General features: G+C 38.5%; 1 protein-coding gene across 1 annotated transcript in view; it reads right to left on the bottom strand.

Moving 5' to 3' along the window:
- Window positions 1–27080, bottom strand: part of UTRN (utrophin) — a 543338-nt gene that overhangs the window by 76565 nt on the left and 439693 nt on the right. The window contains exons 56-57 of the mRNA XM_052646047.1: window positions 24992–25070; window positions 21816–21876 (exon numbers count right to left, since the gene is read on the bottom strand). Coding sequence (XP_052502007.1) covers window positions 21816–21876; window positions 24992–25070 — 140 coding nt within the window. The remainder of the gene's footprint in view (window positions 1–21815; window positions 21877–24991; window positions 25071–27080) is intronic.

Here is a 27080-nt window from a genome sequence, read left to right as displayed (position 1 = left end):
TTATATGCCCTGAGGTTTTTTACTGTTCATAGTGGGGCCTATGCTGAATTGAAATACAAAATCTCAGATTCCTAATTCGACAGAATCAGGATCTTCATCTCATCAAAATCTCAAGTGATTCATCTGCACATTCAAGAGAATTACTGACCTAAAAGACTCCTAATACAAATGAAAGTAAAACATGAAAAAGATACCTCCAAATTTTGCTAATAAAACAACTTCCTCCCTATTACCAATAAGAATTTTAAAAGAAAAGGGAAGAACAAGAATTAAAGAAGGATTTGCTGAAAATAGAATGTAATCCAAAGAAATTCATCACAGGCTCCCAGTTTTTAAAAGAGCCTACTAGGATTCACTGGAGCTCTTGTCTCCTCTTTGGAGTAATTTCAATCCCCATGGCAACACCACTGCTTAGAGACAGACACCCCATCGTGAAGGACCAAACCAAGGCTCAAGAATCAAACTAAAACTATGAGTAATGCAGAGCCAAACTTTACACCTAAACAACAAACAGACACACACTTTCTCTAGAATCACAAGTGTGGTGCTTTGGCAAACAACCTCTATGGAACCACAAGGGAAAAATACCAGCAAGCAGTCAGACAGAGGACTGAGAAATCAGTGAGAACACCCGCTTGCTAATGGCTCTTTTTAGTGAAGCCACCACTAAGAGCTGAGGGAACACACACATTTGGCAAACAGATGGAGGGCGGGAAACAGCACCTCCCTTTGTGAATTCAATACCAGTTGATTCATTAGGCAGAACTGCCAACGCTGAAAATAAACACAGCCTCTGGTTAAAAAAGTAAAACTACAGCTTACCAAACAACAGTTTTTTTTTAAAAAGTAGTAGATGCAATTGACTGTTGGATTTTCTTTCATTCTCTTTTTTTTTTTTTTTAAGTTGGGGGAGGGTTTTAAAGCAAAATCCACAATCAATCCAAAGGCTCAAAGTATTTGAACAGCTGCAGATTGCTCAGTTCCTCCTGCCAAAATGCTTCCAGTCCTCCCAGAGGAGGCAACCAAAACAGAATAAAAGTAGCTTTTCCCCCTCAAAATAACAACAGTTTAGGTTCTGGCCAATCTCAAATATGAAGGAGGAGTAGAACTTAATATTGTACAACTTGACAAACTGTAAAATAAAATTCCAATTTTGTTACTAAAAATCCTCTTTTTAAGAGGGAACCAACACAGGCGTCTAAGAATAAATGAAAAATCAAAAACTCCACCAAAGCAGCAATTAGGAGTTAAGTCCAGATCATGTGATACAAACAACAGCGAGAATATGTGACATGTAACTAAGCAGGTGCCTAGCCTGCCAGCACCAGGAAAAACTGTGAAGGCCTTTGATGTGGGCCAGAAATTAGTGAGTGATACACCTGTGTAGCTGCGATTATCTTTAAGCTATTTTAAACTCTACAAAATGAAGAAAACCAATAGTAATGCAAATGATTTTTTGTCCACAGAAATGCAAATTGTTTCCACTCGAATGCAACTGATTATTGTCCTGATGGATATTGACCAGTCTGTAAGATTTGCATCCATTGTTAATTCATTTCAGCATGCCTTAACTATAAAGACTAATATTTAGTATTCTCCTTGGAACCTACTAGAATTTCTTATCCATTCCCTTATTATTTACTGAACGCTCTTTTCAATATTTGTACAAGTCAAGATTTTCTATAGTTTAAATCTTATTTTATATATTTAAATTTTAAAATTTAATTGAGATATAATTTGTGGTGACTCAAAGAGGAAAGAGCAGATAAAACCAAGGAGGTTCTTGGAATGCAGGAACGGAAAAACCAGACCCTTATCGCCCTTCCCTCCCCCCATGTTGTAACTATTAATGGATTTCAGGTCTTCCTGAGCAGTAGAACCTGTCTCCCCTCCTGCCCCATAGGGAGAGGTATTTGTCTTACTCTTCTCCCACCCAGTATACATGTCTCATCCAATCAGCAAATGACCTACAAGACCCCTATCTGACTCCTTGTACCCTAGGTATAAAAGTGGACTAAGGACCCCCACTCAATGTCGGTTCTCCCTTGAGCTGGCCCACTGTTCTAACAGCATCTCCCGTTCTAATAAACTTTATTTCCCTCTCATTCTGTCTCATGCCTGGAAATTCTTTTCCAACCCGCACCTGGACCATGACACAACTGACATACAACATTGGGTAAGTTTAAGGTGTACAGCATGTTGGTTTGATATATTTGTATACTGCAATTTGATCACCACTATAGCATTATCTAACACCATTATCACATCACACAATCATCATTTCTTTTTTTTGTGGTAAGAACATTTACAGTCTAGTCTCAGCAACTTTCAAGTTTATCATACAGTGAAAGTGAAAGTAAAGTCGCTCAGTCATGTCTGACTCTTTGCGACCCCACAGACTGTAGCCTACCAGGCTCCTCCGTCCATGGAATTTTCCACACAAGAGTACTAGAGTGGGTCGCCATTGCCTTCTCCAGGGATCAAACCTGGGTCTCCCGCATCGCAGGCAGACACTTTACCGAGCCACCTGGGAAGCCCTTATCATACGGTATCGGTATCTATAAGTCACTGTGTTGTGCATTAGATCTCCATCACCTTATTTTTAAAATTATCCTTCAAAACCTGGGAGTGTCCTGGATTATACCTGCTGTCGCATATAATTATTAAAGTGTCCCTGTATCCTTAAGTGTTCCAGTTGGGATAACATACAACTTTGCTGCATTTTATGGACTTTGATGAAATATTAATCCAGTATGGTTCATAAGTAGCATATGCTTCTAGCTATCATTATTCATAATGTGTTCTCACAAACCACAGAAAGGTAAAGGCAAAAAAGACTGTGCACCAGTGAAGAGAAGACAAAACCTGTTGGGCCACAACACTTGCCCAGTATATAATATAGTGAACCAAGAGCAATTTACAAATAATATCAATGATACTGATTTCTAAGCAAAGACTGCTCTGGGGAAGATATCTGTTGAACCCATTTGTTCTCATTAGAGTGATCTCATTTATTTCATTAAAAGATGATAGGATGGGATGCTGGATATTCAAGAACCGACACACACTTTCTTGTTACTTATCTATCTACTTTAATGTTTGAAACTGGATTTTGTGGGGTTTGCTATTTATCATTCCATTCCCATTTTAATTATAAAGGCTTATAAGAGAAAAAGCTTCCCAAGTGGTGCAGTGGTAAAGAATTCACCTGCCAATGCAGGAGACGTAGGTTTGATCCCTGGCTTGGGAAGATCTCCTGGAGAAGGAAATGGCACCCCACTCGAGTATTCTTGGCCTGGAAAATTCTATGGACAGAGGAGCCTGGCGGGCTACAGCCCATGGGGTCGCAAAAAGTCAGACATGACTGAGTAACTAAGCATATACATAAGAGAAAAGAACTATAGGTGAGTTAGCTAATTAAAAATATAAAAGTAAAATATAAATGTGTGTGAGAATATAATGCTGTGGCTGAGACAATCACAGAAAGAGACATATTTCTTCTTTGCGGTACATGTGTACATGTATGCTCAGTTGTGTCTGACTCCTTGCAATTCCATGGACTGTAGCCTGCCAGGCTCCTTTATCTATGGAATACTGGAGTGGGTTGCCATTTCCCACTGCAGGGTATCTTCCTGACACAGAGATCAAACCTGCGTCCCTTGCGTCTCTTGCATTGGCAGGTAGATTCTTCACCACTGAGACACCTGCGAAGCCCAATTGCTACACACAGTAAAACTTAATACACTAGGTGAGGATATGTAATATTAATTACAGTAATGGCCTATTATTTGAATGCACAATTTGTACCAAGTACTCTCCTAAACTCTTTATATAAACTCAAAACCAAACAATAATTCTATGAGTTCGGTGCCAATATTATCCCCACTTTACAAATAAGTGAACCTAGGAAAAACTTAGATAACTTGTTCAAGGTCATAGTTTGTAAATAGTAGAAATGGAATTTGAACCCAGATGGTCTGATTTTAAGCCTGAGTTCTTTATATGGATGTGTACTTGCACGATTGAGGTTTTAAAATATTTCTGACGAAGCTGTCTAAATTTGAGTCCGAGGTCCATCATTATAATCATTGCAAACAACCTCATCTCCCTTGCTTCTCTCACTCCTGGCAAAACCCAAGCATGGATCAGCTCAATTACTTGCCTTCTCTGGACCAGAGCAGCTGTGCATGAATACAGCTGGAGGAAATCACTCAACAGACTGATTTTACTTTAAATGTTTGACTTCAAACCTCAAATGTCCAAGTGCTGGCAAATGCACTACATTCCCTAATAAAGTGCTTCCCAGAGCCCAAGGCAACAATTACTGCCGGCATCTCACTCCCCAAATCTAAGTAAATTTCCCTGCCCGTCTTAGTATAATTTAACTCAATCTCACACTTCATCTAAAAAACTAAAAATCATCACACTAGAATTCCGTCATCTTCCCACCTCTAAATCAATAAGCTTCCCTGCATATGCCTTGTCATCTGCTTCCCCCCCTTTTTTAATGAGAAGTGACCCCCTTTCCTATGAAGGGCCAATTCTTCCCAAAGATTTCTAAACAACTCTTGTGCTGATTACCAACCCCTCTCAATAAGACTAGGTTCAAAATGTAAATGTAGAAGGGTTGGCCATTCTTAATCTCAATCTCTCTCTCTCTCTCTCTGTCTCACACATGTACACACACACACACACACACACACTCACTCATTCACATCCTATCTTGAATCTGCATTTCCTGCCACCTAGGACCCATTTTTTCAAGGCAAGAATACTGAAGTGGTTTGCCATTCCCTTCTCCAGTGGACCACATTGTGTCAGACCTCTCCACCATGCCCGCCTGACTTGGGTGGCCCCACAGGGCATGGCTTAGTTTCATTGAGTTAGACAAGGCTGTGGTCCTAATGTGATTAGATTGACTAGTTTTCTGTGATTATGGTTTCAGTGTGTCTGCCCTCTTGCAACACCTACCATCGTATGCAGAGTACATCATTAGAAATGCTGGGCTGGAAGAAGCACAAGCTGGAGTCAAGATTGCCAAGAGAAATATCAGTCACCTCAGATATGCAGATGACACCACCCTTATGGCAGAAAGTGAGGAGGAACTAAAAAGGCTCTTGATGAAAGTGAAAGAGGAGAGTGAAAAAGTTGGCTTAAAGCTCAACATTCAGAAAATGAAGATCATGGCATCCAGTCCCATCACTTCACAGGAAATAGATGGGGAAACAGTGGAAACAGTGTCAGACTTTATTTGGGGGGGCTCCAAAATCACTGCAGATGGTGACTGCAGCCATGAAATTAAAAGACGCTTACTCCTTGGAAGAAAAGTTATGACCAATCTAGATAGCATATTCAAAAGCAGAGACATTACTTTGCCAACAAAGGTCTGTCTAGTCAAGGCTATGGTTTATCCTGTGGTCATGTATGGATGTGAAAGTTGGACTGTGAAGAAAGCTGAGCACCAAAGAAATGATGCTTTTGAACTGTGGTGTTGGAGAAGACTCCTGAGAGTCCCTTGGACTGCAAGGAGATCCAACCAGTCCATTCTGAAGGAGATCAGCCCTGGGATTTCTTTGGAGGGAATGATGCTGAAGCTGAAACTCCAGTACTTGATGTGAAGAGTTGACTCACTGGAGAAGACTCTGATGCTGGGAGGGATTGGGGGCAGGAGGAGAAGGGGACGACAGAGGATGAGATGGCTGGATGGCATCACTGACTCAATGGACATGAGTCTGAGTGAACTCTGGGAGTTGGTGATGGACAGGGAGGCCTGGCGTGCTGCGATTCATGGGGTCGCAAAGAGTCGGACACGACTGAGCGACTGAACTTAACTGAGGACCCATTTTGTCTTCTTTACAGACAAAATTTTCATATGAATAGTCCACATCCTCCAGATTCATTCAGGACTTAAGTCACTTCTATCTGGATTTTAACCTCACTCCACCCAAACTGGTCCTGTCAAAATTATCAAGGCACTCCGTGTTATCAAGTGGAATGCCTGCTTTTCTGTCTTCAGCTCATTAGACGTCTCCTCATAAGCAAAGAGAAATAGGGTAGAGGCTTCAGAAATAAGTTATCTAGTGTAGTAGATGCTGAGAGATGCTATGTAAAAAACAGAATATCCAGAATGAAGTTGATGTAGGCAAAATGTACGCTATTTGAACACCTTCTTTACATATACAAGTTATATACAGGGATCAAGCAGAGCTCCCAAGTAATCAAATTTGCATTCAGGTGACGAAAGCATAAAGACTAAAACATATTTTGGCAACCTCATGTGATATCATTTATCTCAGTAATATCTTTTTAAAGATCTAAGAGGTGACATTTTGGAATTTATAATCCCCTCAATATTGATTTCATCATCCTTGAATATATGAAGAATATGGAATACACCTATCGTAACATTGATTCATGCTTTGTGTGCATGCTTGTGTGTTTGTGTGTGCCTGTGTGTGTGACTACTAGGGAGGGGACAGGGCAGTAGATGAGGATGCTGTGTAAGGGTAAACATATTTGTTTCTCTGGTTATATCCAACTTCTTGAATCTTCACCAATGCTTTCTACCATTTTCTGATCTTTTAAAGGCATAAAATCCAGGATTATACTTTTGGAAACACAAGAATAAATCTAAGGGAAAATTTAAAGTGTGAATGTTAACATTTCAAGGAAAAAAAAAACAAAAACCCCTTTCTGTTTAAAATCCAAATAAGATATATGATCCCATGGATATCATACAACCATAAAAAATGCCATTCGTTTGTCATGATAACGAAGACATAGTTGTAAACAATGGATACTCTCTTGGATTCAATTATAAAATGCTATTAAAAAGAAACAACAAACCCAAAATGGAGTCACTTGTGCTAAACCCCACCAAGACTTAATACCTAACCCAACTGCAGTTTCACCCTCTCCCAGGAGTAGAATAAACCATTAGTTTGAAATTTCCTGGTCAGCACTCATGAGGGAATCTATATAAGAAGACTCTTACATTCCCTTCCCCAGAAAATAAGATGACCTGGCCTGAAACAATCTTTTCTTTTTTCAGCTAATAACTTCCTTGTTATCAGCTCCTTCCTTTCTCTCCAGTTTCTATAAAAGCCTTCCATTTTGTACAGTTCCTTGAATCTGCTTTCTATTTACTAAATGGGACGCTGTCCACTTTATAAATTGTTGAATAAAGCCAATTAGATGTGTAAATTTACCTAGCTGAAATTTGTTTTTTAAAAATGCACTTAAAAGTTCTCTCACATGTAAGAGTACGCTCAAAGACACAAGCACGTAAAGGGCTACCCCAAAATACATGTGTCAACACCCCACGCGTGGATGATGGAACAACAAGACAAGGTTAGTTTGTGTGTGTTGAAGTAAAGCAGTAGGATTAATGACCAAAGTGGATGTGCCTGGGTGTGAGGGGAGATACAGGTGACAACTGTCTTAAGGCAGTGGAAGACTGACTGCAAGAATAAAACATTTGACAAATGCAAGAGAACCTCCCCTCTGATAATATCTCTGCTTCAGCCCAGAACTCAAAGGAAGCCCTGACCTCACCCAACTCTACCCTCCTGTCTCTTTAAGCCTGCACACTAGGGAGAATCAGACCATCAACCAACAGAAGACCTATAGGTCAGCCGTTGTGGCACTGGCCCCGCTGTGTACGCCCTTGCCTGAGAGTGTTAACCCCAGGTTTAGGTTCCTACCAGAGTTCAATTTATTGTTGTATCCTTCAAGTTTTGTTTTTCAACTACTGCTACTGCTAAGTCACTTCAGTCATGTCCGACTCTGTGTGACCCCCATAGATGGCAGCCCACTAGGCTCCTCTGTCCCTGGGATTCTCCAGGCAAGAATACTGGAGTGGGTTGCCATTTCCTTCTCCAATGCATGAAAGTGAAAAGTGAAAATGAAGTTGCTCAGTCGTGCCTAACTCTTAGTGACCCCATGGACTGCAGCCTACCAGGCTCCTCCATCCATGGGATTTTCCAGGCAAGAGTACTGGAGTGGGGTGCCATTGTCTTCTCCGTTGTTTTTCAAAGCTGAACTTATACCATTTAGTTTTTTAAACAGAACTATTTTTTCTCTTTCACGTTTATTTTTATTTTTTCAAAGTTTTTTTTTTAATGTGGACCATTTTTAAAGTTTTTATTGAATTTGTTACAATATGGCTTCTGTTTTATATTTGGGTTTTTTTAGCCCCAAGGCATATGGCATCTTAGCTCCCAGGGACCTGCACCCCCTGCATTGGGAGGCAAAGTCTTAACCACCGGCCCACAAAGATAGTCCCATTTCACATATATCTTAAATGAGAAATTAATTCTAATTTTTACTATAGGGTTGTATTGAATCTTTTACTGTATCATTTCAGGTTATAATCAGTACAGAAAAAGATATTCTATTTATTTCACAATTTATTTGATCATTATTACTTCTGTATCTTTGCTAATTGTAGCGACTATTTTAAATATTGAATCATTTCAAATTCAAGTTCAGATATCATTTTGTTTTCCTTCCCTTAATGATCCCTCAGTGATCCTTCCTATGCTACACGGTAAACCTTTATCAATTGCTTCCCTGACCCTAAAAATCAAAATGTACAGTACAACTGATGGTGCTGTTATAAATCAGTGAAGCTGAGTGATCCAGAAGATTCCAAGCCAAAATTCCACTGTATGGTTATAATATCTCTGGCACCAGCAACATATGGATGAATGGCAGGAAAGATATCTTCTCAAGTCCTGAACTAGTCGATATATTTCTAAGACAACGTCAACTGCACCTAAACAATCTCAACTATTTGCATGGGTAAGTACTCTAGAAGTTGCCAGTCTGGGGCTGCTGCAGAGCAGGCTGTCTGCTGCTTAGTCTTGAGGTGAGCTAAGGCATGCTCCTTTGTCTGAAGCTGCCCCCAAGCCCAGGAGGTTAAGTGATCCCAAGGTACTTCATTCTCTCATAAAGCAAATTCGTTCTTACCTCCTCATCAGCAGATTTGGCCCAGTGAGTTTTAAATACTTTATTTTCAATAAAAATAAAGTCACAGATCATTTCTTGGAAAAGCAGACTCTCTAGGACATTCTCTTATATTTCTATTTCATTTATTTCTTTATCATTAAAACCAAAAACACAAGCCCCATTTCTGGAGAAAAGACTTCACTGCTTAAAATTCTGGAATCAAAAAGACACCCTTTCCTATCCTGATGAAGGAGGAGAAAGATGAGGGCTGCTTTGAGAAGCCTTTCCGAGAGAACTGTATCTTTCATTGTTAGAAATATCTTTGTTGTGGATTTATTTTGCTTTGGGATGAGTTTCCTTAACCTTTAAAGATAAAATGTTTTATGTTAATTTCTGTTTTGATTTTATTATACCTTTGTCAGCTGTGATTTCCTGGTGAGGCTGGATATTTGAATTTCCCATGCTGCCACTCTTCTCTGCTCTTATTAAGGGGAGAAATATTTCACCTACATCATCTAAGCAGGGTTCACAATTCCTCTAAAGAAATAAGCATTAATTCTCTCCTTTAGACTGTACATACATAATGAGACAAGTATATACAGTTTATGCAAATAAATTGCATGACTACTATAAAGAAAACTACATGCTCTCCAAGATTTCATTTACAACTATAAACTTCATCTTTTTTGCTAGGAAGTGATGAATTAGGGCAGCAGAGGGTGCCCTTGGGAGGCAAGAGAGGGGTCCAAAACAGTATTGCAGGATTACCCATAATGAACACAAGGATGGAAAAGGAAAATATAAAAGAGACATAATAAATGTAGGGAAATCTTGATTTAGACCTATTCATAAGGAGGCTTTAGAAAAGGCAGAGACTGCAAGGTAGTGCTATTTGTAGCTGAAGATTCATTTATTCTGGTGAATACATTGTAAGATTGAGGCATATCAGCTGTAGGGAAGGTGACAGGTATTATCTACATAATCAGAGATGACTAAAGTCTTTATGTTAAAACTGGGTGTGTGTGACTACATTAGAAAGAATTAAACTTTGTACTTCGGAGAAGGCAATGGCAGCCCACTCCAGTACTCTTGCCTGGGAAATCCCATGGACGGAGGAGCCTGGTAGTGGTAGGCTACAGTCCATGGGGTCGCTAAGAGTTGGACACGACTGAGCGACTTCACTTTCACTTCTCACTTTCATGCACTGGAGAAGGAAATGGCAACCCACTCCAGTGTTCTTGCCTGGAGAATCCCAGGGACGGGGCAGCCTGGTGGGCTGCCATCTATGGGGTCACACAGAGTCGGACACGACTGAAGCGACTTAGCAGTAGCAGCAAACTTTGTACTTCAGATTCTAATGGGGAAAATAAAGCTATAGAACTGAGCTGTGAGCTTGATGCTGTCATATAGAGCAGAATCATCATCTTTACTACGACTAAGGCTTACTGAAAAGTCACACACATGGGGTTTAAAGAAGCCACTGTGGAGAAAGAGAGGAAAGCTCTATTTCCTAACTACCCCTTGTGAAATTCTACGAACCAGGATGGCTTATTTAACAAGCTGAATAAGGTAGAGCAGCAGCTATGCTAAAAGCCCCAGGAGACCTATAAGCCAGCTTTGCTGGCCAGGCTCCTCCTCACAGATGGAAATCTCCCCAGTGTCAGAAACCTCCAGACTCTGTGCATGAGAAAAAGTAGAGGAGGGCCAGACAGTCTTCTCCCCACCACCTCCAAACTGTCCCCATCCCACTGGTGGGACTGTGGCAAACGACATTCACTATCTACAGAAGAGCACCTTAGTCCATTGTCAGAAGACAGCATGAACTTTCCTTAATCATGTATTGTTGCTGAGTCTGTTCAACACTTTTGCGACCCCATGGACTGTAGCCCTCCAAGCTCCTCTGTCTGTGGGATTTCCCAGGTAAGAATACTGGAGTCGGTCGCCATTTCCTTCTCCAAGAGATCTTCATGTCGCAGGGATTGAGCTTAGGTGATGCCAGCTCAATCAACAGGTGGATTCCTTACCACTGAGCCCCTAGGGAAGCCCTAATCCTACATCAGGCCTACAGAAAATAGCTTATGGAGAATCCTATGGAAAAGGCAAAGTGCAGGTTGGAAGAAAGCAAGGCCTTGCACTAAGACAGCCCTGAATTTCACTGTTGACACATAGCAGGGGCACAATAGATGATAATCAGTCTACAGTATGAAAGAAAGGATGTTTGCTCCTAATTTCTCCACTTGACTGAATTCTCTAAATATAATCTTTCATCCCACCCCAATTTTCCATGGACTAAAAATTTCTGTTCTCTACCTTTTCTAACACAGAGAATAAGAAGGCAGTAAATGCATACCTGTCAAGGGTTCAGGCACTGGAGTTTGAATGCCAGCTCTGACATGTACCAGTTATGTGATCTCAAGCGAGTTATACGTGTACTTATGACTTAGAAAGTGAAAAGTGAAAGTGAAGAAGTCGCTCAGTTGTGTCCAACTCTTTGCAACCCCATGGACTGTAGCCTACCAGGCTTCTCAGCCTTGTCTATAAATGGGGGTAATGATAGTACCTATGGGCTTCCCATAGCTCAGTCGGTAAAGAATCTGCCTACAATGTGAGAGACCTGGGGTCGATTCCTGGGTCGGGAAGATCCCCTGGAGAAGGAAATGGCAATCCACTCCAGTTTTCTTGCCTGGAAAGCCCCACAGACAGAGGAGCCTGGCAGGCTACAGTCCATGGGATCGCAAGAGTCAGATACGACTTAGCAACTAAACAACCACCATAGTACCTATACTTCACTGGGCTACTGTGAGAATTAAAAGAGATAACCCAGGCATAGGATTAGCACAGTGGCTAGCAAGTGAATATTGAAAACATATCACTTATTACAATGATCATTATTATCACCCTTTATGACTATGAATTATTATTATTATTTCTGCATCAAAAAGAGAAGCAATGAGTTTTACATGATAATTATGACATATTAAGAAAATTCAACTCAAGGCATTTATTCTTCATTCCCTTTATACCTGAAACTCTGTGGATGTTAACTTTTAGTTGAGGAAATGAACAACTTGTACAAAGCACAATGCAGGGCCAAAAATTCACAAAGAAAGAGATCTTGATTTTACAGTATTATTGTACACTGTGAAGGCAGCAAGAGTCATTTCAAATTTTCTTAAATTGATGGAGCAATGAGTTGGCATTGGACTACAGTAGAAAAAAAAAATAATTAGATCAGCTCTGGAAAGTCTATCTTATAAGCAGCAAGTATCATTTAAAGATATGAGTTTTAACTTAAGATATTAACAGAGAGTCTTACACTATATAGATTCTTACAATTCAGATCTATATCCTATCTTTTTCTAGAAACAAATAAGTCATGGAACCATGGCAATTCACCTCAAAATATTAATAGAGAGAAAGAAATGCATTGAGGGACCATCCAAGTATGTTTTAACTGACCTATAAAATTAAAATACAAAATAAAAATAATTTGTCCTTCGTATTCTCTGCCACCTTTCTTACTATACTCTAGCATTACAGTACATAAAACTGTATACTTAAATACTGAAAATATCTAATATTTCTACTGGAATATTACTTTCTTGTTGGTCAAATTAATATATCTTAATATGTTCTAGGAAATTCTAGTTGCATGACAATCATGTAAAACCTGTTTCTAACATTTTTCTTCTACTTACTTGTGCAACCATGCAAAGGGAAGTATATATTAAAATCCTTTTCATTCATCATTTACTTACTTATTAATTTATATGGGAAATAAATTTTGTTTTCATAATAATTTTTTATCTGGAAACACTGGCCTACATAACCTTATCTCTAGTGATTGATGTGCCTTCTTTATGAGGTCTAAATAAACTGTTAGCTTTCACAACAGAGCAAGTAATGGAACAATCTGGTTAAACAAGTTTTCTAAATGTAAGAAAATTCATTCTATATACACAGGCAGATTTTGAAATATTTGAAAATCCTAAGACATTTAGCACTAAAAATTTAAAATACTTAAAATTCAATCTTTCACTAATGGCACTCAAAATATTTCAGGATGCTACAATCCTACAGGCCACATTAAAAATATTGGCCATCAATGTGTTATACTTATTTTGAAATGCTAGTTATGCACTCTAGCCAATACAATGCCAGAGAAACCAGCCTTCACTTTACCTACCTGCCCCATAAGAACTTGTAGACTGGGCAAGGAAACAATTCAGCTAGATCCTCCCCAAATTATAAAAATATTGATCTAGTAAAATTCTGACTTAGACAATGTAATGCTCAGTCACATTTAATCGACTTGAACATACAAAAATTCCTTTTAATTTAAAACATTTTCATTTTTATTTGCTGCAAAAGTCAAAGAAAGGGGATGTGCTCTTAGAACCTTCAGAGAGGAACACAGCCTTGCAAACCTTGATTCCAGCTCAGGGAGATATGGATGATAATTTGTTACAGTAGCAATAGAAAACTAATACATGTACCATACAAAATCTGTAAGTCCATATAAATACAGTCCATACAGTCTGTGCTGTAATAAATTATTATCCATATCTCCCTGAGCTGGAATCAAGGTTTGCAGGGCTGTGTTCCTCTCTGAAGGTTCTAAGAGCATATTGCCTTTCACAGCTTCTAGAAGCTGCCTGCATCCCTGGATCATGCCCACTTCTACATCCTCATATAACCTAACCTATTCTCTTCCAGGGGTCAGGAAGTGGGCATCTTTATATGGCCAGATTCTGCCTACTGCAGTATGTCAGGTTTATATCAAAACCTGTAATATTCAAGTCAATATTCACCAAGCAAATTAAAATTCTCTAATACTATAATTATTCTTATTATGTGGAATAAAAATTAAAATGTCACATTTAATTAGATGATGGCATCTTCTCTGTTTTTAATTGGAGTAAAATTGTTTGACAATGTTGTGTTAGTATCTGTTGTACAATGAAGTGAATCAGCTATATATATACACATATGTCCTCTCCCTCTTGGACCTCTCTCCTACCCCCTCACCACCCCATCCATCTAGGTCATCACAGAGCACACATCTGAGGCTCCCAACCTAAACATCCAGACAGAAAAATGAATAAGGAAAATACGGTACAGAGGGGCGGTCCTAAGATGGCAGAGGAATAGGATGGGGAGACCACTTTCTCCCCAACATATTCATCGGAAGATCATTTGAACGCTGAGCAAATACCACAAAACAACTTCTGAACCCTGGCGAGGACACCAAGCACCCAGAAAGGCAGCCCATTGTCTTTGAAAGGAGGTAGGACAAAATATAAAAGATAAAAAGAGAGACAAAAGGGTTAGGGATGGAGACTGTCCCAGGGAGGGAGTCGTAAAAGAGGGGAAGTTTCCAAACACCAGGAAACCCTTTCACTGGTGTGTCTGTGAGAAGTTTTGGAATCACAGAGGGCAACATAACCGAGAGGAAAAAATAAATATATAAAACTCACAGATTATGTGCCTAACTGCAACTCCCAGCGGAAAAATAGCCCAGACGCTCACATCTGCCACCAGTAAGGGGGATTGCTGAATAGGGAGGTGCAGGCTTCACTGCTTAGGGTAAGGACAGTTCCTGAACGCCCTGAGGACAATCTGAAGGAGCCAATGTGAGATAGCAACCCAAACTGTGGGATAGCCAGAGAGAGAGCGGAAAAAAAAGAAAAAGAGGAAAGAGAGAGAGAGAGAGAACTTTCCCAAGAAAGCTCTAATCTAAGGCACTGCCGGCCTGCTCACAGAACAAAGGACTGAGCAAATACCAGAGGAGACCTAGCCAGCAGCGGACCAGCCCATCCCCCACTGGAGGCAGGTGGGGGGCTACAGCCAGAGCCAGAAGGTGAGGGGCAAACTCGGCCTCAGAGACAGCATCCTCTACCAAACTGCGAGCAGGCTCCCAGTTGCTAAGTCTTCCTGGGATCCTGGATGGTTGACATCTGCCAGGAGGATCGCAGCCAGAGATCAGCTCCCCAGAGGAGACACAAGGCACACCTGAGAAGGCAGTGGGCACGCACACTGCGCACCTGGGAAACCCAGCGGCAGGGACAGGGGAGGTGATAAGATGCACCGATCCACCTGGGGAGAGCGCGCTCGCCAAGCACCTGGTCGCCTGAGTTGCTCAAATGTAGGAAGGACACAAAACGCAGGCCCAACCGAGTCTGTGCCTTTGTGGAGTACCCAAGAACCTGAAACTGCGTGGCTTAGATCTGGGAAGTGCACATAATGCAGGGCCTGCTTTAGACAGTTCCTGCAGAGCAACGTGGAGCCTGAGTAGTGTAGCCTGGGAAAACACACACACCGTGAGCAGGGGCAAACCCAGCATGGCCCAGACACTGTGAGCACTCCCCACACACGCCAGTGATATTTGTTTGCAGTGCTCCTCTATCCCAAAGCACAATTGAACAAGTGTGCCTAAATAAATGTCCACCTTCACCCCCTTGTGTCAGGGTGGAAGTTAGATACTGAAGAGACTTGCAAACAGAGGAAGCCAAAATAAACAAGAGAGAACCACTTTGTAAGTGACAGGTGCAACAGATTAAAACCCCTGTAGTTAGCATTGACTACATTGGAAGGGACCTATAGACCTTGAGAAGAAGTATAAGCTGGAACAAGGAACTATCTTAAAATGAACATACCCCACACTGCCCTCAACAGCTCCAGAGAAACTCCTAGATATATTTTACTATTATAATATTTTAATTTAAAAAAATTTTTTAAGTTCTTTATTACTCCTTTAATTTTCATTTTTAACCTACTATGCTGCTAAGTTGCTAAGTCACTTCAGTTGTGTCCAACTCTGTGTGACCCCATAGATGGCAGCCCACTAGGCTGCCCCGTCCCTGGGATTCTCCAGGCAAGAACACTGGAGTGGGTTGCCATTTCCTTCTCCAGTGCATGAAAGGGAAAAGTGAAAGTGAAGTTGCTCAGTCATGTCTGACTCTTCGCAACCCCATGGACTGCAGCCCACCAGGCTCCTCCGTCCATGGGGTTTTCCAGGCAAGAGTACTGGAGTGGGGTGCCATCGCCTTCTCCGAACCTACTATTACCTTGCAAAAAAAAAAAAAATTTTAAAGCAAATTTCATGTTTTTTATAACTTTTGTGATTTTGTTTTATTTTTTTTAATATTGTATTTTTCAGAGTCTAAACTCTAGATTTTTAATCTTGGCTTTTTGGTATTTGTAATCAATTTTGTACCTTTAAGAATCCAATCTTCAGTACCCATTTTTACTTAGGAGTGTGATTACTGGCTTGATTGCTCTCTCACCTTTTGACTCTCCTTTTTCTCCCCCAGGTCACCTCTATCTCCTCCCTCCCCCTTCTCTTCTCTACTTAACTCTGTGAATCCCTTTGGGTGTTCCAGGCTGTGGTGAACACTTAGGGAACTGATCACTGTCTAGACTGGTTTCTCTCCTTTTGACTCCCCCTCCTATCCTCCTGGTCACCTCTATCTCCTTCCTCCCTCTTCTCTTCTCTATGGAACACCATGAACCTCTCTGAGTGTTCCAGACTGTGGAGAGCAAACAGGGAATTGATTACTGGCTAGACTGCTCTCTCCCCTTTTGATTCCCCCTCTTCTCCTCCTGGTCACCTCTATCTCCCTCCTCCCTCTTCTCCTCTCCATGTAACTCTGTGAGCCTAGATTGAGGGCAGGAGGAGAAGGGGATGACAGAGGATGAGATGATTGGATGGCATCACCCACTCAGTGGACCTGAGTTTGGGTAAACTCCTGGAGTTGGTGATGGACAAGGAGGCCAGGCATGCTGTGGTTCACGGGGTCACAGACACGACTGAGTGACTGAACTGACTGAACTGAACAGGAAACAAAAACTATTAAAAATATAAATGTATGGAGGCTAAACAGCACACTTCTGAATAACAAACAAATCACAGAAGAAATCAAAAAAGAAATCAAAATATGCATAGAAATGGATGAAAATGAAAACACAACAACCCAAAACCTATGGGATATAGTAAAAGCAGTGCTAAGGGGAAGGTTCATAGCAATACAAGCCTACCTCAAGAAATAGGAGAAAAATCAAATAAATAACCTAACTCTACACCTAAAGCAACTAGAAAAAGAAGAAATGAAGCACCCCAGGGTTAGTAAAAGGAAAGAAATCATAAAAATGAGGGCAGAAATAAATGAAAAAGAAACAAAGGAGACCATAGCCAAAATCAACAAAGCTAAAAGCTGGTTCTTGGAGAAATAAATAAAATAGATAAACCATTCACCAGGCTCATCAAGAAAAAAGGGAGAAGAAGCAAATCAACAAAATTAGAAATGAAAATGGAAAAATGACAACAGACATCACAGAAATACAAGATCATAAGAGACTACTATCAGAGACTATATGCCAATAAAATGGACAACTAGGAAGACACGGACAAATTCTTAGAAACGTATAACTTTTCAAAACTGAACCAGGAAGAAACAGAAAATCTTAACAGACCCATTACAAGCACGGAAATCAAAACCGTAATCAGAAATCTTCCAACAAACAAAACCCCAGGACCAGATGGCTTCACAGCCAAAATTCTACCAAAAATTTAGAGATGAGCTAACATCTATCCTACTCAAACTCTTCCAGAAAATTGCAGAGGAAGATAAACTTCCAAATTCATTCTATGAGGCCACCATCACCCTAATACAAAACCAGACAAGGATACCACAAAAAAAGAAAACTATAGGCCAATATCATTGATAAACATAGATGCAAAAATCCTTAACAAAATTCTAGCAAACAGAATCCAACAATGTATTAAAAAGATCATACATCATGACCAAGTAGGCTTTATCCCAGGGATGCAAGGATTCTTCAATATTTGCAAATCAATCATTGTGATACACCACATTAACAAACTGAAAGATAAAAACCATATGATTATCTCAATAGATGCAGAGAAAGCCTTTGACAAAATTCAACATCCATTTATGATAAAAACCCTCCAGAAAGCAGGCATAGAAGGAACATACATCAACATAATAAAAGCCATATATGATAAACCCACAGCAAACATTATCCTCCATGGTGAAAAATTGAAAGCATTTCCCCTAAAGTCAGGAACAAGACAAGGATGCCCACTCTCACCACTACCATTCAACATAGTTTTGGAAGTTTTAGACACAGCAATCAGAGAAGAAAAAGAAATAAAAGGAATCCAGACTGAAAAGAAGTAAAACTCTCATTGTTTGCATATGACATGATGCTTTACATAGAAAACCCTAAAGACTTCACCAGAAAATTACTAGAGCTAATCAATGAATATAGTAAAGTTGCAGGATACAAAATTACCACACAGAAATCCCTTGCATCCCTATACACTAACAATGAGAAAACAGAAGGAGAAATTAAGGAAACAATTCCATTCACCACTGCAACGAAAAGAATAAAATACTTAGGAATAAATCTACCTAAAGAAATAAAAGACCTGTATATAGAAAACTATAAAACACTGATGAAAGAAATCAAAGAGGACACTAACAGATGGAGAAATATACCATATTCATGGATCAGAAGAATCAATATAGTGAAAATGAGTATGCTACCCAAAGCAGTCTATAGATTCAATGCAATCCCTATCAAGCTACCAACGGTATTTTTCACAGCGCTAGAACAAATAATTTCTCAATTTGTATGGAAATACAGAAAACTTCAAATAGCCAAAGCAATCATGAGAAAGAAGAATGGAACTGGAGGAATCAACCTGCCTGACTTCGGGCTATACTACAAAGCTACAGTCATCAAGATCATATGGTGCTAGCACAAAGACAGAAACATAGATCAATGGAACAAAATAGAAAGCCCAGAGATAAATAAATCCATGCACATATGGACACCTTATCTTTGACAAAGAAGGCAAGAATACACAATGGAGAAAAGATAATCTCTTTAACAAGTGGTGCTAGGAAAACTAGTCAACCACTTGCAAAAGAATGAAAATAGAACACTTTCTAACACCATACACAAAAATAAACTCAAAGTGGATTAAAGATCTAAATGGAAGATCAGAAACTATAAAACTCCTAGAGGAAAACACAGGCAAAACACTCTCTGATGTAAATCATAGCAGGATCCTCTATGACTCACCTCCCAGCATAATGGAAATAAAAGCAAAAACAACCATATGGGACCTAATTAAACTTAAAAGCTTTTGCACAATGAAGGAAACTATAAGCAAGGTGAAAAGACAGACTTCAGAATGGGAGAAAATAATAGCAAATGAAGCAACTAACAAAGAATTAATCTCAAAAATATACCAGCAGCTCATGCAGCTCAATGCCAGAAAAATAAATGGCCCAATCAAAAGATGGGCCAAAGAACTAAACAGACATTTCTCCAAAGAAGACATACAGATGACTAACAAACACGTGAAAAGATGCTCAACATCACTCATTATCAGAGAAATGCACATCAAAACCACAATGAGGTACCATGTAACACTGGTCAGAATGGCTGCTATCAAAAAGTCTACAAACAATAAATGCTGGAGAGGGTGTGGAGAAAAAGGAACCTTCTTATACTGTTGGTAGGAATGCAAACTAGTACAGCCACTATGGAAAACAGTGTGGAGATTCCTTAAAAAACTGGAAATAGAACTGCCATATGACCCAGCAGTCACACTGCTGGGCATACACACCGAGGAAACCAGAATTGAAACAGACACATGTACCCCAATGTTCATCACAGCACTGTTTACAATAGCCCGGACATGGAAGCAACCTAGATGTCCATCGCCAAATGAATGGATAAGAAAGCTGCGGTACATATACACAATGGAATATTTCTGAGCCATTAAAAAGAACACATTTGAATCAATTCTAATGAGGTGGATGAAACTGGAGCCTATTATACAGAGCAAACTAAGTCAGAAAGAAAAACACCAATACAATACATTAACGCATATATATGGAATTTAGAAAGATGGTGATGATCCTATATGCAAGGCAGCAAAAGAGACACAGATGTAAAGAACAGATGTTCGGACTCTGTGGGAGAAGGCAAGGGTGGGATGATTTGAGAGAATAGCATTGAAACATGTATATTATCATATGTGAAACAGATCTCCAGTACAGGTTCGATGCATGAGACAGGGTGCTCAGGGCTGGTGGACTGGCATGACCCTGAGGGATGGGATGAGGAAGGAGGTGGGAGGGAGGTTCAGGATGGGGAACAAATGTACACCCATGGCTGATTCATGTGAATGTATGGCAAAAACCACTACAATATTGTAAAGTAATTAGCCTCCAATTAAAATAAATAAATTTTTTAAAAAAGAAAATATGGTACATATATACAGTGGAATATTACTCAGCCATAAAAGGAACAAAACTGGGTCATTTGTAGAGACATGGATACACCTAGAGTCTGTCACACAGAATGATGTAAGTCAAAAAGAGAAAAACAGACACTGTATATTACCGCATATATATGGACTCTAGAAAAATGGTACAGATAAACTTATTTCCAGAGCATCTTCTCTTAATAAAAATGTCAGTTTGTTGAGCCTCTAACTTCTTTCCCTTCATACCTGCATACATTTGATACCAATCCACCGCTTTGCTACCTTATACTAAATTTATTACAACTTAGCACATGGTAGATTCAGTTCAGTTCAGTTCAGTTCAGTTCAGTCGCTCAGTCGTGTCCGACTCTTTGCGACCCCATGAATCGCAGCACACCAGGCCTCCCTGTCCATCACCATCTCCCAGAGTTCACTCAGACTCATAAAATATTAAGTTGTATTAAGACAATGTAATATATATTGCTTATTATATTTGCTATGACTATGGCAAAATTACTTGTTTTTTCTACATATGAGGATATATTTCAGACCACAATAAAACCTTCACAGGAAAATGGTATTTCGTAAGCATTTTGATTTCCCACACAAAGTTTTTAGGAAGAGGGATACTGGAAAAATAGATTATTAATCTTGGCACAAATTTTGGAGATACCACATGCCACTTTAGGAAAGATATAAAGGAAATGGCCGAGAGATCTTTACCTGACTTGCCTATGGTCATAGGACTAATCTGAGACATGTTAACTCCAGATAACAGTGAACTTTTTCTCTCAAAATGAAGCCACCATCACTTTATATATAAAATAGATTCAACTACAACTCTCATCACTTTTATCACACTGTAAATCAATAACTCACACTCCAAGGGATGTGTAAGATATATTTTACCATTGTGCCCAATGACAACACACAAACTAAGGCAAGGATCAAATCCTATGCAGACCTTGTGTAAATTACACAAAATTTATAAAATGTTACATAATATGGGAAAACTTACTATGTAAAAAAGGAGAAATTGTCAAGTTGACAACAAAAGTGCAGGATATTAAGCCTAAACTAATTGCAGATAATTTCCACAAGTTGAGAAAAAACTTGAAAATATTGAACTTTTTAATGATAAAATCCTGTTTCTTTTTGGTGGACTAAAATGAGAAGAGTACAAGTACTTTTTAGATGAATTTTCTGGGAGACAAAAATGGCTTAGAAGCAATACAGTTGGAGAAACTGTATTCATTATGTCCAGAATATTTAGGAATATTTAGGAATATTTAAAAATTTCTTCCCAAATATTTTAATATCTGCTTTATAAAAATATCAGCTGTATTACCTATAGCCTAATATAATGAATTATAAATATCAGCCTGATTTTTAAACTAATTTTTTCAAATATTAAATATATATTATATCCATATAAACATATAAATTCCTTCCTATAATAAGTTTGAAATCCAGTTTTTAAAGTTACATGGGAAAAGCCTCTTAAGTTATTAACACAATTTTATTGTCTTGGTATCATAAAGGAGAATTAAAATCAACTTACTTGATGTAATAGGGCACTTTATTATGTGAAATGGATCTTTGCCATGGCAGCTGGACTGAAGCTGAAGAAACAAATGGAGGTTATTGGAAACACTTCTAACTCTTATGTCTTACGCCTTAATGCAAAACAACTGAACATGTTTTATAGCAAATTCAATGAGAAATGCTGGGTTCCTATCCTATAATTATGAAATATGCTAGGCCAAACAAAGAGTGGCTTTAAAGATTCATTTAAAGCATGGAAAGAAACAATACAGTCTCAGTTTCTAATGCCAACTCTGATTGAACCTGTTGATATAAATACTTTTAAAAATCACATTTTATTGTTTCTAACAATCAACATTTAAAACTTATTTGAAAATACATATGCTGTATAAATTTTGTATAAGTTAAAACCAAAGTTAATTCTACCTAGGCAAAATCTAGGTATAATCTACAATCTCCATATACCGATATTGTAAACTAGATTTCTTAAGATTGAATTTTCCAGGTCACTAATAATACTCTTTACTTTGCTTCATGGGCACAGAATAACTAGTACAGATGTCATTTAAACAAACTCAATTATATGGATTTTGAAAGGAGAAAATTAAACACAGCCCAAAGGTTTTAAAGAACCAAGGCAATTATCTAGATAGAAGAATTCCAAATACTTATTTTCATCTGAAATGCACAGGAAATACAGTTCCTTACTTTTATACACTAGACAGCACTATGATTGAGATTTTATGTTTTGTTTTACTGAGGTACAAATTTCTTATCATTCCATTTACTATTTATAAAATTTTTTTCTACATTAAGACTTATTCAAGTAGAGTTGTATCTGTGCATCTAGAACCTTTAAGGAATTTTGGTAAATATACTAAAAAAACAAGCAAATCCATCTAAAGTGTTGCAAATATCACTAGGTTCTCATATAACCAGTTGTTGCTACTGTTTGTTTTTTTTTCTCCTGAATAAGGTGTCATAATTCTACTCACTAATATTTAGCATTTTGAACTTTACAAAGCATTTTCAATATGTCTGTTAATAAGGAAGCGAACAATGAGGAACTAAATATTAGATGTGAAATAACTTGCTCAAAAATAAATGGCTGAGCCCAAACATGATTTCAGGATTTCGGACCACCAGTCAGCAATATTTCTATTCGACAACCTTTCCTCTCTTTCTAAAGTGTGAGCATTCTCTTCTTGAACTATGTCCATGAAAGAATAAAAAGGGGATGACAATGTGGAACTAGGTATATTAAATTTCTCATTAGAGCCAACCTCTTTGCAGTACTGGCACCAAGCTAATAGGTCAGTCTTTATTTTGTGCCTAACTAAACAGGCTCCTTTCATAACCATGGCTAAAGTTCAAGAAATTTAATAAAGCCAAAGATTTCAAGCAGCAGTGGATAACAATTACTAAATTTATTAATTGGGATTTTTTGGTACAATTCTCCATTCATTTTAATGACTGTTTTGATCTGAATAACTTCGACCTCCTGGACTGTCCATGCCAGGCAATGAAGGGCAATGTGCTGGAGTTTCACAATTTTTACAATGTTTCACTTGCTAAAGAGCAAGAGTTTGATTTTTATTATGAAAGAATGGTTACTAGGTGAAAGTGTTCAGTTTCATCAATACTAATAAATACATACACTGTAGAACTATAGAGTCTTAATGGTTTGTTAAATTTCTCTTTACTTTGGTCTCAGCATATAGCTTTATGTTCCATAAAATTAAGTGCAAGCAATCTGGGGTAACTCATAGCTAATGAATAATGAAGCAAACATATTTACTTCATGAACATGGAGAATATCCAAACTTTGGACATGCACTATTGCATCCAGGTAGACAGCATATTCTAGGAAGGACTCAACATTTCAAAGACAGGCTACCTAAGAGCTCAGGTGTGTGAAACAGGTGTGGGAGTGATGGGGTGAGAGAGGACCGGGGAGAGACAGGGAGAATTGAAACAGAGAGACAGAAACACATTACAGAGAGAGCTGGCTTGGGCACTAGAGAGGCATAGGACAGGAAAATCAGGAATGACTGATTAGGATTCTTGAAATTGTGAGAGTAAGAAAAGCCTGACCTTGAAGTGAGATAAAGCAAATCATCAAGCATGATGAATAGTAAGAGCAAATATAAATGTAATAAATTTAGTTGGAAGACATAATATTATTATTTCAGTTTTCTCTATGGCTGTAGATACAAAGGCACCATAATTGGAAAAATAAGCTTTGCATTAAGTTTCAACCTTCACTTAAATTAAATTAAACTAAGTGCTTGCTTACATATGTTTTCCAGAGAAAAGGAAAGGAAAGGAATAACATTTAGAGAAAGCACTGGTGCCAAGAACTGTGCTAGGTGTTTTGTGTAAGTTGGTATGTTTTCTTATTTAAATCTCAAGGTAATCAGAGGAAATAAGTATTATTTTAGTAATTTTAAGATTAAAAAAATGAACTTTCAGGACTTCACAGTCCCGGGAAAAGGGAAAATTAATATTTTAATCTCAATCTGGGTGACTCTGAATCTGATATTCTTTAATTTCCTTAGCAGTGAGTGATAAAGAGCTCAAATTACTTATTAAAGATCTCATGAACAGTCAGTTCACAAAATGAAAAATTTCAGTTGAAGACTATTACATAGAACTCTACACGTGTGCTTTGGCTAAATCTGCAATATTTAATTAGAAGAAAAGCTAAGTATGATTGCAATGAGCCTAATAAACCAGAATCTTCTCAAAGATTTATGGGGAGTTTTTTTCTTTTTGCTTTTTAAGTCTCCAGGTGCATTGAAAATAAACATGCATTTCTTAGTAGGAAAATTAATTTAAAATTTTTAAATATAAAAATGATTTTACTGTGAAAAAGTTCAAAATCTTTCCATATGGCACAGCAATAGGATACTATATTAGTTATTACAACAGATGGTTCAGTGAAAAACCCTAGCTAAAGATGAATTAATTTTTGCTTCACTTCAAAGACTTACCATGACCAGATGATAGAAACAGTAACCAAAAAGCACTGGGTATTGATTGGTCACTGATGTTGAGATCTTCTTTTTTTATATTCATCTAATAAAGCATATCTATTTATAGCAAAGGATATAGTTTCTTGAGTGAAAGTGAAATAATATGCTGATTGATTCAATTAATGAATTAACTGGAAGTCAGCTTATTGGTACTTACTAGAGAGAAAATGCTGAGAGGATGGTCCAAAATCTCTGTGGGCTTCCTGAAGCTGTTTAAGGCGATCATCTACAGAAACCTGCACATATACATACAAGAAATAATTTGATTTCAAAACAATGACCTTAATAATAACCTTGATTTAAGTACTATAATAAATGGTACTATAGCCCAAGATATGATTGCTAGTACAGACTCTTCTAAATTTGGGATCAAAGTATGGGTATGAAAATAGACTCGACATCAAGTAACAGTAAATAGTGCCAGGTACTCTTCTAAGTATTTTATGTGAATTCTTTTAACTCTCACAAAACTCACATTGAGTAAGTATTACTCATTACAATCATTGTTTTACAAATAAAGATATGGAGACCTAAAGAGGTGTTCAAGGAAATAAAGTTATTATTATGTGGCAATGTTAGTATCCACACCCAATCCATCAGATGTCAGAAGCTATGTCTTGACATTATTCAACACTTTAGTCAAAAGCAGTAACACTCAAGCATCCAAAATAAAGATATGGCCATGGGGTCAGTGCTACTCATCTCTCTTTTGTAAGGAAGGTGGTAAAAAGGGCTGTAAAAAGAAGTCTAAAATATTCCAAGGGAAAAAAATAGATGATAATGATGATGACACAGATGACAGATATAGATGGAGAGTGAAAGGACATATAAATATGGATGACTTATATTCCTCCAAGTTCATGTCTATCATCTTGACTTGGGAGTATTCAAGTAGATATCAGGTGAATAATACACTCTATATATCTGTTTACACACAGTCTTAGCTCTACATTTTGAAAATGCGGATTTGGTACCCTGAGAAATTAACTGCAAATCAATAACAATTGCACACAGCCTACTGACATTTCCATTTCTCTTCCTGGTCTTTGTCTAGTAGTGCTAGTCAGGTGTTCCACTTAGATTGCCAATCTTATTTTCAGCTGCCTTGAAATGGAACGCATGTCTCTGGCTCACTGGGTACCTCCTTTTCTTCCTGGTTAGCTATCAAAATTACATTAGCAGGTACTTGGTTTGTTGTGACCAAAAACATTCAAATGCCACACTTTTACATTCCAGAGAACACAAGATGCTACTCTTGAAATTTAACATCACTGTCAGCCAGCATAAATTGAGCTCCTTATATTTAATCAGCAACTAACATCTGAGCAATCCACTCCAGTATTCTTGCCTAAAGAATCCCGTGGACAGAAAAGCCTGGTGGGCTGCTGTCCATGGGATCGCACAGAGTTGGACACGACTGAAGAGACTTAGCATGCATGCATGCATTGGAGAAGGAAATGACAACCCCCTCCAGTATTCTTGCCTGGAGAATCCCGGGGATAGAGGAGCCTGGTGGGCTGCTGTCTATGGGGTCGCACAGAGTCGGACATGACTGAAGCGACTTAGCAGCAGCAGCAGCAGCAGCAGCAGCAACATCTGAGCTCTAATGGTTACCAAGCTTAGAGATCAGCATGAAAGAATAACTTTTTCATGCATAATGTATTCCTTGACTTCTAATCTTTGCAGATGGTAACAACAGAGGCAGAGTGGCAAGGGAATCAAGATGGACCACAGCAATACCAGTATGAAGATAATGAATTAGAGAAATGGAGCAGAGTCAATTGAAATAGAATAAAAGTCAAATGCTTCTCTGTTCTCAGTAGAAAAGCATGTATGAGTTTAACAGATTCTGCTTTACTAATCCCAGATTAATATTCTTTTCAAAGACAGAAAAGACTGTTTAATACTACATACTCATTCATAACCTCTTCAATTTCATGAAGAAAATATAAACCACTAGGTGTTTCAACAGTTGAATTAATTCAGGACCTATCATGGGGCTTTCCTGGTGGCTCAGACGACAAAGAATCTGCCTGAAATGCAGGAGACCTGAGTTCAATTCCTGGGTTGGGAAGATTCCCTGGAGAAGGGAATGGCTACCCACTCCAGTAGTCTTGCCTGGAGAATTCCATGGACAGAGAAGCCTGGTGGGTTACAGTCCATGGCGTCATAAAGAGACGGACACAACTGAGCAGTTAAAAATACTTGGTGGGCCACAGGACTTATTCAGGACCTACCACGCTATA

This window comes from Budorcas taxicolor, chromosome 9, assembly GCF_023091745.1.
Source record: "Budorcas taxicolor isolate Tak-1 chromosome 9, Takin1.1, whole genome shotgun sequence".
Taxonomy (NCBI): domain Eukaryota; kingdom Metazoa; phylum Chordata; class Mammalia; order Artiodactyla; family Bovidae; genus Budorcas; species Budorcas taxicolor.
The sequence above is the reverse complement of the archived record's forward strand: the minus strand, read 5'-3'. Positions and strand labels throughout refer to the sequence as shown.